Here is a 12287-nt window from a genome sequence, read left to right on the forward strand (position 1 = left end):
GGAAGAAGCAGACTCCTGCTGAGCAGGGAGCCCAATGCGGGTCTCGATCCCAGGACCCTGGGATCCTGACCTGAGCCAAAGGCAGACGCTTAACTGACAGAGTCACCCAGGCATCCCTGAATTGTATGCTTCCAATGCGTGAATTATATGTGAGTTCTATTTCAACAAAGTGACTACTCATAAACCATATAGGGGGCATCTGGCAATTGAACACACTGTGAAAACTTACATCTCAGACGAAAAGGTGTGTGTAACTCTCTTCTGAAGTGCGAAATGTCACCCGGAGAGAACAGCTATCACAGGCACAAGGGTCAAAAAAGGTCGTCGTAGACCTCGATGACATCCTCGCTCTTTAATGGGTCACATCCCCCACCCCCAGGATCCCTTGGACGGTAGCGACTTCACATGACACTTGGAAAGTGTTAAATGCACATTTCCTCAAGAATCCAAGGACTGGGGCACCTGGGTGGCTCAATGGGTTAAAGCCTCTGCCTTCGGCTCAGGTCATGACCCCAGGGTCCTGGGATTGAGCCCCACATCAGGCTCTCTGCTCAGCAAGGAGCCTGCTTCCACCTCCCCCCGCCCCATTCTCTTTCTGTCTGCCTCTCTGCCTACTTGTGATCTCTGTCAAATAAATAAATAAATAAATAAATAAATAAATAAATATTTAAAAAAAAAAAAAAGAATCCAAGGACTGTTAGAAGTCCCAAAGTCCTCTGTTGGATGTTAGGAATGAGCAAACTAGCCTGGGAATGGTTCAAACTCAGTAAGTTTCCCACAAGCTGAGTCTACAGCCTGTTCCCTCTCCCTCACCTGTCCCTTCCTCCAGAACTAAACTCACAGCCTCGGCCACCTGACCTCTTTTTTCCTTTTAGTTATTTACAGGTGATTTTTATGTTTAAAGGTGACAGCAGCAGTAACATGGGCATTCAACAGATACGTTTTGAATCAGACTAGATTCTAAATATGTTTTCTGTTCCTGAAGGGAACACGGCGTGTCCCTACCCTCTCCTTAAACGCAGAGATGTAATTTTATTCATGCGATGGTACCAACACTATTGGACATGTAGGGCCTTTTCCTCCCTGTTTAAACTGAGTTTCGTTTCGAAAAGCTGGTGTTGAGATGTATTGACCTATTTTAATCGGGTTCCCTTGTAAATCTTGTAAAAATTAAACAAATTTCTCTGAATGCCACTCCAGAAATACGAATGCACACAGAGCACTTACCTGGTAACAGTCTCTGGAAAGTTCCAAAGATCTTAATATACATCATCATGCTACCATCCAAACAATGACCCAACTCTTGTTTATGCCCATGTGACAAAACTAGGCACAGACATATAGAAGCGGTGAGGCGGGTGGTGGCACCGTGGGGAGAAGATTGCATCCAGCTTCCCAGAAGGCAGCCTAAGCCCCTGTTCCCGTAACAGCAAGGCCCTCACGGGGGGGACACAGACTCAAGGGATGAGCCATCCCATGGTGTCACACGTGGTCTGGGGCCTGTGGCTATTTGTTCCCGTCACGTACACCAGTTGGAGTATGAACTCTTGAAAACAGCCCCCACTTACCCAGCTGTCCTCACCTCAAACCAGTGTGATTTTGGCCCCCAGAAGTCACCCCATGAGTCACTCAACCCATGGAAACCTCACCCCACCCTGACCTCAGGTAAGACAAAGGATGAAGACCCTAGGCCTCTGGTCCCACCCACATCTCTCTCCCATTTTGTCCACCCACTCACTCCGTGGCTGCGACCTCAGGCCAGGGTTGGGGCGGGGGGGCTGGGGACCAGTGTGGCTGCTGGTTCTCCTCACAAAAGGGGGAACAGGTAAGTGTGTCCTGGGGTATGTCGTTTGGGGTCTAGAGCCTGGGCCGTGTTGGGAAGCAGGTGTGGGTAGGGAGAGGGCCAGGAGGGTAATTTCTCCCCACTGCCTGGGGAGAGGGGGGAATGGTCATGGGAGTTCACATGTGCTGAGAACCAGACACTGTTCTAAGCACTTCACACATAGTGACTCTCCCGTTCTTCACAACCTGTAGGGTCCAACTATTATTATCCCCCTTTTTAACTGAGGAAACTGAGGCCCAGAGAGGCTAAAGAAGCTTGCCAGGTCACACAGCCAGAGTCCCTGTGGTGAGCTCCTATGCTGTGCCCACTCTTAGGTCTCAAACACGTGACGCTGTAGATCAGAAGCAGGGGGATTCCCCTTGCTGGCCCGCTCCTCAACCCCAGAGTTGAATCCCAAAGTCCCCAGGCCCCTGGGTGTGCTCCACACCAAGCCTCACCTCTCAGCCTGGGCCCCCGCGCCCCAGGTACCTCTGCTGGGGGATGAGACGCTGGCCCTCACAGCTTTGCTTCCTGGAGAGCTGTCAGAAGGCCCGGATGAGGAGGTGAGGACAGGATGGGTGCTGGTGGGAGGGGGAGAGCCGAGGGGACCCATGACCACAGCTGGAGGGGCGGGACAGGAAGCAGAAGTGATGTGAACAGTGGCCGGGGTGATGAGCTGTGTGGTGAGCCTGCTGGGGGCTGACAGCACCATTTCAGGAGCGTCTCCTGTGGGGAGAGAATGTCTGTGTAGAGGGTCTGCGCACAGGACTCCAGGTAGGGAGGAAGGCCGGCGTCAGGGAGGCTGTGAGCCCCTGGGTGGGGAAAGGAAGGCCTGGGAGCGGGGCTGCTCCATCCAGGGAAGAGCCGGACGGAACAGGAAGTGCTGTGACCTGTGAGAATGCTCTGTCACTGACTCACCGGGTGGCCTCATGCCCGCTCTGGGCCTCAACGTCCTCATAGAGAAAGGGGAAACCTTATAGGGCATCGTCTGTAAGGCCCCTTCAGATGCTGACAGGGAAAGCGTTAAGAAAACTGGAAATGGGCTCCTTGGGAGCTCAGGGAGCCTAATGAGGCCCAGGATAGAGATGGAGCTCTGTGGTTTAATGTTATCAGCTGTGCTGGCCTCCCGAGTAGGAGGACCCACGGGCTTTTCTCCAGAGAGGCTGTGGCCGCTGGCAGATGCTGGAAGGGACAAGACTCCAAGAAGTCCCCTTCGGATAGGGGGAGAGTGTGGAGACTCCGGATTCTAAACAGGTCCCTGTTTTGAAGCCACCTCAAAATAGGAAAGAAATTTCTAGCCCATGGCTGCCCAACGGTAGGCAACAAGTAGCTCATGGCGCTGCTGGAATTCTGCAGAGCACGGCGAGGATGGCAGAGCAGGTGTGGGAAATCCCGAGCGGGGACCGAAAGCCCTCCCCACACAGCGTGTAAGGGCAGAGGCAAGTGCGCAGCTTCGAGTTTGGAATTTGGGCTGTTCTCTCATGGGGCTCAGAGAGCGGGCCCAACGGGAAGGTGGGGACCATAAGGGCATACGTTATTTCTTTCCCAAGTCTGCTAAGGGCTTCATGGGAGGTGGCCAGACAGATACAGAATGAGAGAGGTGGGGTGGGAAAAGCCTGGCTTGTTCTGAGGCCCAAAATGATAATTCCCTAGAATCCAGGCTTCTCTAGAGTCCCAGACCCCTCCCCAAATCTGCTCTATGTGCACTCTGCCTCCTCTTCTGTATGCAGAGCCCCTTCCCCACCAGTAGCAGCCATGGTCCTGGGTTCAAAGCCATCAGTCTGGATCCCCATTAGGCCTTAAATAATGAAACCTTAGGGGCACCTGGGTGGCTCAGTCATTAAGCATCTGCCTTCAGCTCAGGTCTTGATCCCAGGGTCCTGGGATCAAGCCTGCACTGGGCTCCTTGCTCAGCGGGAAGCCTGCTTCTCACTCTCCCACCCGCCCTGCTTGTGTTCCCTCTCTCGCTGTGTTTCTCTCTGTCAAATAAATAAATAAAATCTTTAAAAAATAAGTAAACAAACAAACAAATAGTGAAATCCTAGCAAGGGGCTCCTCCTGGCTGTGTGACCCTGGGTGAGTCACTTCCCATCCTTGGGCCCATTTGTACAGGTGGGGGGATGGGCCGGATTTGTAAAGGCCACTGCCGCTCTGACTTTCAGAGACTGACGGCACATCTCATTGCCTCTCTATTCCGTATGCCACAGTGGTTCATCCTCCGTGCCTCTGCCCACAGCTTCCGGAGCCCAAACGCCCCCGTGCCTCCGCAGCTCCATGGGTGCCCACCTGTTCCTCCTGGGCCTCCTGCTGCTGCTGCTGCCCACGCCCACCCCAGCCCCCTGCCACACAGGCACCCGCAATGAGTGCCGGCACAACCAAGGGTTCGTGCCTGGCGCAGCACTAGCAGGGGAGGGCGTGGACGTGACCAGCCTCAAGCGCTCGGGCTCCTTCCCTGTGGACATAGAGAGCTACCTGCGGCCGGACGGCACCTGCACCCTCTGCCAGAACGCCCTGCAGGAGGGCGCCCTCCAGCGTCTGCCCCTGGCACTGACCCACTGGCGCGCCCAGGGCTCAGGCTGCCAGCGCCAAGTGGTCAGGGCCAAGGCCACCTCCACTGAGGGCGTGGCCAGGGAGGCAGCCAGCCACATCCGCAACGACTGGCAGGTGGGACTGGATGTGTCTCCCAAACCCAGCGCCGAGGTGCATGTGACCATGGCTGGCTCGCACTCCAAGATGGCCAACTTCGCTGCCCAAAAAACCCACCAGGACCAGTACAGCTTCAGCACTGACTTGGTGGAGTGTCGCTTCTACAGGTGAGCACCGCGGGTCGGAGTGGAGGAGCTCAGAAAAAGGGCTGGGAAACTTGGCGTGGTCAGGAACACTGAGATGGCAGGGCAGGGACTTGGAGGCTGAGTCCACCAGGAGGATACACAACACTGGTTCTCACAGGCTGGGTGGTATGGTGCCCTCAGGCCTCCTCCCAGGGGTCCCTGAAAAGGAAGAGCCCCAGGAGAGAACAGGTGGAGGAAAAATGAGCAAGGCTGTGCTGAGAACCCTGACATGGTGCCATTTCGATCTACTGAGTGCCCAGTCCCCCTGTCCTATGGGTAGGAGACTTCCCATCACTGGGCCTCGTTCACACATCCGACCACGATCATGTCCGTCATGTAGCAGGCTCTGTGCTGGGAATTAGGGCTACAGAGCTAGATAGCAGCAGCCACACCCCCTCTCCTCAGGGACCTGAGTCCCACACCCCAGAAACACATGGTCTCCACGGAGGACCCAAGTCACCCACCCTGACATCCCCCTCAGTGAGACAGGGTGCTTCCTGCCTTGTGGCCAGAGCTGTCAGGAGCCCAATCTAGGAGACAGACAGACAAGGCCACGGGACTGGGTTCCAAAGCAAGATGGTCACTATCTATGTTGTATCATCACTTTTATAATTAGAAAATAAAAAGGATGGGCCCCTGGGTGGCTCAGTCATTAAGTGTCTGCCTTCAGCTCAGGTCATGATCCCAGGGTCCTGGGATCGAGCCCTGCATCAGGGTCACTGCTAAGTAGAAAGCCTGCTTCTCTCTCTCCTACTCCCCCTGCTTGTGTTCCCTCTTTCACTCTCTCTCTCTCTCTCTGTCAAATAAATAAATAAAATCTTTAAAAGAAAGAGAGAGAGAGAGGAAAGAAGGAAGGAAGGAGGGAGGGAGGGAAGGAGAATGGGAAGGAAGGAAGGAAGGAAGAAAAGAAAATACTTTGCAAAGGAAAAGCAGAAATTCATCATGCTTAGTTCACCAAGGAGCAACAGACAGAATGGGTTTCCCCAGCAGGTCAGAGCTTTGGGCTTGGAGCCAGGCCACCTGGGTTCAAGTTCTCTATCACTTACATGTGACCTTGGTCAACCCTGAGGGATAGGCTGAATGAGGAAAACCAACCACGGCCGGCCCATCTGATGTTTCTCTCCCCTTTCAGTTTTCATGTGGTACACTCTCCCCCACTCCACCCCAACTTCCAGAAGGCCCTCAGCGACCTGCCCCCCGACTTCAACACCTCTACAGAGGCCGAGTACGTCAGGCTCATCTCCAACTACGGCACCCACTTCATCCGGTCCATGGAGCTGGGCGGCCGGGTCTCGGCCCTCACTGCCCTGCGCACCTGTGAGCTGGCCCTGAACGGGCTCACGGCCAACGAGGTAGAGGACTGCCTGAACGTCGAGGCCCAGGTCAGCATCAACAGCCAAGCTAGCCTTTCCTCAAAATTCAAGGCGTGTGAGGAGAAGAAGAAGCAGCACAAGATGGAGGACTCCTTCCACCAGTCCTACCGGGAACGCTTTTCCCAGATAGTCGGTGGTCACCACACCGCGGTGGGCGACCTGCTATTTGGGGACGGGGCCAGGCCGGAGCAGTTCTCCGCCTGGATGAACTCCCTGCTGGACAGGCCCGGCCTGGTGGACTACACCTTGGAGCCTCTGCACGTGCTGGTGGAGAGCCAGGACCCGAGGCGGGAGGCGCTGAGGAAGGCCGTGAGCAAGTACGTGATGGACAAGGCCCGGTGGAAGGACTGCGGAAGGCCCTGCCCCCCGGGGCAGCACAAGAGCCCCCACAACCCATGCCAGTGTGTGTGCCACAGCTCAGCGGTCACCAACCAGGACTGCTGTCCCCGGCAGAGGGGCCTGGCCCACTTGGAGGTGATGAACTTCCAGGCGACGGGCCTGTGGGGAGACTACATCACAGCCACGGACGCCTACCTGAAGGTCTTCTTCGGAGGCCAGGAGCTGAGAACCAGCACGGTGTGGAACAGCAACCACCCCAAGTGGGCTGTGCGGCTGGACTTTGGGGACGTGCTCCTGTCCACGGGGGGGCCCCTGAGGGTGCAGGTGTGGGACGAAGACCATGGCTGGGATGACAACCTCCTTGGCACCTGTGACCAGAAAGCACAGTCTGGCTCACACGAGGTGAAGTGCAACCTGAACCACGGCCGCCTGAGGTTCTCCTACCACGCCAAGTGCTTGCCTCACCTGGAGGGGGCCACCTGCCTGCAGTACGCCCCCCACGGCCTTCTGGGGGTGCCTCCGGGGAACCGGAGCGGGCCAGTGTGGTAAGCGCGGTGGGCCTTGCTCGAGAGGACTAGGGAACCCGGAATGAATGGGGTTCTCACAGAGGGACCCAGGGCCTATCTTCATATCCCCATTAGACAGATGGAAAACTGAGGCTTTCTTTTTTTTTTTTTTTTCCCAATGAAGTAGCTGAATTTATAGGCCAGCCCTGGGACTGCTGTCCAAACTGCCGTAGCTCTCTGATACTCTCGAGCCCTGGAAACAAGCGGCTTTCCTTGCAGCCTTTACCAGTACAGGGACTTCTTCACCCCATTGAGTCCAACCCTGCCTGTCCCAGCTGCTCTGCTTGCTCTCTTCTTTGCCCAGCTTTGCCCCTCAGCCAAATCAGGGACTGTCTGGATCGGCCTCGTGGGTGCCCAGCCTGACAGAGGACTGATACGTGGGCTGTGTGTGATGGTGACCGTCATGGTGGTGGTTGTGGCCGTGGAGAGGGCCGGGACCAAACACCGCCCTAGAGACTGACATCTACATCAGCAACCCTACCCAGTAGGACCCACGGCTCACCCCGGAGTGGGCCAGGAATCAACAAACTGGCTTTCTACTTTCGTTGGAAACGTGGGGACCCAAAATATTTTACTTTCCTCGTAACTCTTGATTCAACACCCAGGAGCACCAATGCGGGTGCTCTTGAGGGGACCAAAGGTAACAGACTTTCAGCTCCCAGCCATGTGGCCACAGGGAATGGTGAGGACTATGGGGAGCTGAAGGGCGCGTAATGAGGGGGAGCGGCGGAGAGGGGGGCTGCAGCTCTGCTCCTGCCAAGCATTCCCTGGCAGGAGGGCTGGCGGGGCTCAGAATTTCTGGAAGTAGCTAGAAACCCCAAATTAACTTCTCTAATTGTTGGCAAGGCAGTTCACTTTGTAAAAATAAACCTATGTGCAAGTCAAAGAGAAGGTGTGCACAGGCCATAATCGATCCACAGCCAACGGCTGGGAAGCTGTCATTTCAACAGAACCCATGCGACATGCTGAAGGGCTCTCCCCTGTCCCCCACAGTTGGAGGAGGGAAGGCAGTGGCTCCAACAAGGGGGTGTCTGAGGCTTCCTGGCTTTGGGTTCTGTGGTCAAATGAAATGGTCCTTGTTTCGTATGTTTGGGACACAGGCCCACGGGGGCGGGCAGCAAGACCCAGGCAGCCTCCTCCAACTGGCAGGATTGGTGAGGGGTTGCCAAGTCAGAGGGGCTCAGAGTTGCTGGCCTGGCTTCCTGACTCCCTTTGAAAGTCCCTGCATATTAAGGCCTTGGAGGTTTGTGTGGATCCATACTCTCAAAGCCCAGGAGTCATATTACACTGACACCAAATCCCCAAGGTGGGGCGGAGGTGGGGGGACAGGAGGGACAGGAGGGACTAAAAGGCCGGTTGAAGCCAATGTTCTTACACCTTTCCCTTCACAGCCATGGGCACAAACAAGAGCACAAGAAAATTCTTGAAAGGTCACGCTGGCTGCTGCACTAATTGAAAATAAACATGGGTGTGGGCCATACCCCTCTGGGAAAGCAGGCCTGGCTCGGGGGGCCACTCTGACCAAAGAGGGGACCCTTGTTTAAGGGCCCACACGATCAGTGACCTCCAGCAACCGCCTTGTTCCCTGGGCCTTGGTTTCCCCAAAAGGATACTCTTCATTTTTCTCCCTTCTCGGGACTGTTTGGAAGGGGGCCACAAGGCTTTCTAGAAGGTCAGTGCTCCCTAAAAGGTACTGAAAGTCATCTTGTTATCCCACCTGGTGCTCCACCTAGGGAAGCTGGGACCCAGAGGATGTAACTGTGGTTGCAGAAGTTTCTGGCAGAGCCAGGTTTCGGAGTCCTGGGCACGCCGCTCCAAGCCCCAGAGCTGGAGAGACCAACAGGATTCCAGAGAAAAGGGCCCTTGGATGAAAAGGCGTGGGATGGTCAAGGAGGAGGAGGAACGGGCCAACGCTGCTGACGGGCAGTTCGCCCTCAGCCCTAAGTCGAGACCCAGTGTGACATTTTCCCTTCCACCCCACACAGACATTGGAAGACTGTCAGCCCGAGGCCCCTTGTTTGCTCGGGGAGCTCCCTCCTGGGCCAGATCGCCTCCAGTGGCCCTCCTCAGGTTCCATCCTCACCCTGCTCTGGCCTGGGGTGCTGACCTGTCTGCCCCCCTCTGTCAGGGGGCAGGAGATGGGGGTGGGGGGCAGTTTCAGAGATAAGAGCGTTTGCTCCCCTCTGGTCTCTCAGTGAGGTGGCCGTGTCTAGCTGGGTCACCGCTCCTCCCCAGGGGGCCTCTGCCTGTCTCTCTCCGGGCAACTGTCCCCTCTCTCAACCCTTCAGACCCCTGGACGGTAGCAGCTTCACTGTACTGATCCCGAGTTACCGCGTTCCCCTTGTGTTTCTCCATAGCCCCCCCACACCTTTGCACACAGGCCCTTTATAAACAACCCTTCCCCAAATTATTACAATTTGAATACACCATTGGCTTCTGATATGGCCTGGATGTTTGTGTCCCCTCAAAATTCATAGGCAGGGATCGTAACCCCCAAGGCGATTGCCTTAGGAGGGGGTGATGTGGGAGGGCTCGTGAGCGGGATTAGCCCTGTCATGCAAGAGGCCCCAGACAGATCCCAGGCCCCTCCCACCATAGGAGGACCCACGGGAAGGTGCGCTCTACAAACAGAAAACGGGCCCCTGAATCCACCGACACCTTTACCTGGGACTTCCTGCCTCCAAAACTGAGAGGAATGTATTTCTCCGGTGTGTAAGCCACCCAGTCTGTGGTATTTTGTTATAACAGCCCCAAAGGAATGATGGGGTGCCATGACAACACCACCTGAGTCCCAGTGGAAAGCAGAGCTACATACCCCCATCCCCCCCACCCCAGCAGCTGAAAATGCCCTGACTCTTGCTTCCCCATCCTTCCCTGAGACTAGGAAAGGACATGTGCCGGGCTCTATCCACGGGAGGCACCTGCCCTCGGTATGGGGTCTGTTCCGGAGCAGAGGTGAGCCCAAGGTTCAAGGACAGGTGATTTATGTGAAAGGCAATCCCAGAAAGCCCACCAGGGGAGAGGACGAGTGAGACAGGGAAGGGACAGTGGCCCGCCATTCAGCAAGTTGCCATGGGGGGCCCCCAGAGCCAGCAAAGAACACAATACTGGTACCTCAGAGTTACAGCTCAGCCTGGAGGGAGCTGGGTGCCAGTATGGCCCCTCCTATTGGTCCCTGGTTAGAGCTACATTCTTTTTTGACTGATTTGATCCAGACTTGCCTTCTCTTTCCGGCAAATAAAATCCCTGGCTTGATGACACCGTCCCACCTTCTCCCTCCCTACTTCAACACTCTGTCCCCTTTCCCAACCGTCCTCCCACCCCCATCTGTCCTTAGAAGCACTGCTCACTTATCCCCAGCAGCCCACCCCCTTCCCAGGTGCACGGAACACAGAATGACTGGGACAGTTCACAGCTTCCATCCTTGAACAGATGGTTATAAGCACCTGCCCTCTGGCGGCCTCCCCCTGGGAATAAGGTTGGGGGGCGGACATTCAGGATGGGGGAGTCTCGGCTGCACTGCCTTTCTCTCACCACTGTCCTAGGTCCAGATGCTCTCTCCTCAGACCTGGGGCCAGCACTGCGCAGTTCCTTTTCACGCACCTTCATCTGCCTTCAAACACACTGAGCGATCCCTGGGGTGTGGCCCCGCTGTCCCAGAGGCTGCAGAGGGGGACCTGCTGGAGAACAGGCAGTGTGGGAGCAGGGAGAGCTCTCTGGGGAGCAAAGAGGTCCTTGTAGCTTTGGGGGGGCTCTGCATGCTCTCCACGGTGCTCCTGATTCCCCTACATCTGTCATCCAGCCCGGGCATTTCCGTACCCCAAATCTGTCCCCTTCTGCTCATAACCACAGCCTCCCTGGGACAGCAACATCTCCCAGACATGTCTTCCCGTGGGCTCTTCTTGGATCCCTGGGCACCTGCTTCTCTGTGCCTCTCCAGCCCATCTTCCCTTGGCCCACTCCGAGCCGGCCCCCACATCACTGCCTGGGGACCTGAACTAGGCCTGCTCTGCCTGCCCCCACGGGAAGCCAGGAGAGCCAGGCCGTAGTGTCCATGCCCCACCCATCCTGGACAGCCTTCACCCAATGGCCGAAGGGAGGCGGGTGGCGCCTAAACCCTCCAGATCCCTCCCATCGGGGGAATAACTCGGACATATATATTCAACCCTGACACCCAGGGTTCCCCAGCAGGGTGAAGTTCACGTGCCCATAGGAGTGACTTGCTTGACCACACGTGCTCTCTTGGCTGGCCTCCTTTCTGGTCTCATTCCCTCATGCCCCTACTGGTGTTTTCTGGAAACAAGCCCCACAAAAACTACCTGCTTGTGAACCCCTGTCTCAAGCTTTATTTCTGGAGAAATCAGCTAAGACGCACAACTGACTATGTCATTGCTTAAAACTCTTTACTGGTTTCTTGTGGCTTCTGGGATAATGCTCAGACCCCCTAATGTGACCCATGTGTTGACCTCGCACTCAGCTCTGCACCTCACCAAACCCTGCCTCACCGAGCTTACTGGCTCCTCTGCTGGTCACAGTCTCTCTTGCCCTTCCCACATGTCGCCTCTTCTTTCTGCAACTTTTCTCCACCACTCTAAGTCCTCCTCAGCCTTCAGGCCTCAGTTTCCAAGACAGCTTCCTCCAGGAAGCCTTCCTTGGTTTCCCAGTCGAGCTCACGACCCACTGTCAGGCCAAGGGCCACTTCTGTCTTAGAGTGGAATCAATAGTCCAGCCCCTGGCATAAGTTCGCTGCTTGAAAAATATTGGATGGGGGGCAGCAGGGTGGCTCAGTCGGTTGAGCACCTGCCTTCAGCTCGGGTCATGGTCCCAGGGTCCTGGAATCAAGTCCCATGTCATCCAGCTCCCTGGTCAATGGGGAGTTTGCTTCTCCCTCTCCCTCTGCCCCTCCACCTGCCTGTGCTCCATTTCTCTGTCTCTCTCTTTCTCTCAAATAAATAAATAAAATCTTTAAAAAAAGAAAGAAAGAAAAACGCTGGATGAGTGATTAGAGGGGTAATGGATAAATGAATGAATGGAACCCACCGAAGACTCTTTCCAGCCTGTTCCCCAACTCTCCCACAGGCAGGGGGCTCCTTACCTTGAGAGGTAGCTGTTCTGTCTGTGATGGGCTCTCACCTCGAGCCATCAGGTGACACAGGAACCTGCCTTCTCAGAGAGTGCAGCCCTACCAGCAGATCAGGGCCTCTGTGTATCTAAATCTCTGGTCCTGTCCGCCACTGGGTTGGGCAGAAAGACCACCAGGCTGACTCCAGTGCCGGTCACAGCTGTCCCTCACACCTCCCTCTGGGAGAGTGCCACAGAGGGAGCACACAGGGCTGGGTGGAAGGGCTGGCCCGGC

The 12287-nt window shown here is 55.9% G+C and overlaps 1 protein-coding gene across 1 annotated transcript; it reads left to right on the forward strand.

Moving 5' to 3' along the window:
- The first annotated feature begins 2466 nt into the window (after nt 1-2466).
- On the forward strand, nt 2467-7043 carry PRF1 (perforin 1). Its single transcript, XM_032841179.1, has 3 exons — nt 2467-2596; nt 4059-4635; nt 5786-7043. The coding sequence occupies exons 1-3, from the start codon at nt 2494-2496 to the stop codon at nt 6912-6914; spliced, it is 1809 nt and encodes a 602-aa protein (XP_032697070.1). The 5' UTR covers nt 2467-2493; the 3' UTR covers nt 6915-7043.
- Nucleotides 7044-12287: the final 5244 nt, after the last annotated feature.

This window comes from Lontra canadensis, unplaced genomic scaffold (genome assembly GCF_010015895.1).
Source record: "Lontra canadensis isolate GAN:19392208 unplaced genomic scaffold, GSC_riverotter_1.0 scaffold3, whole genome shotgun sequence".
NCBI lineage: Eukaryota > Metazoa > Chordata > Mammalia > Carnivora > Mustelidae > Lontra > Lontra canadensis.

Coding starts and splice junctions, on each gene's coding strand:
- PRF1 (XM_032841179.1), top strand. CDS start 2,494: ATGAGCTGTGTGGTGAGCCTGCTGGGGGCTGACAGCACCATTTCAGGA. Junction 2,597..4,058: donor GTCTGCGCACAGGACTCCAG/GTAGGGAGGAAG, acceptor CTCTGCCCACAG/CTTCCGGAGCCCAAACGCCC. Junction 4,636..5,785: donor GTGGAGTGTCGCTTCTACAG/GTGAGCACCGCG, acceptor CTCCCCTTTCAG/TTTTCATGTGGTACACTCTC.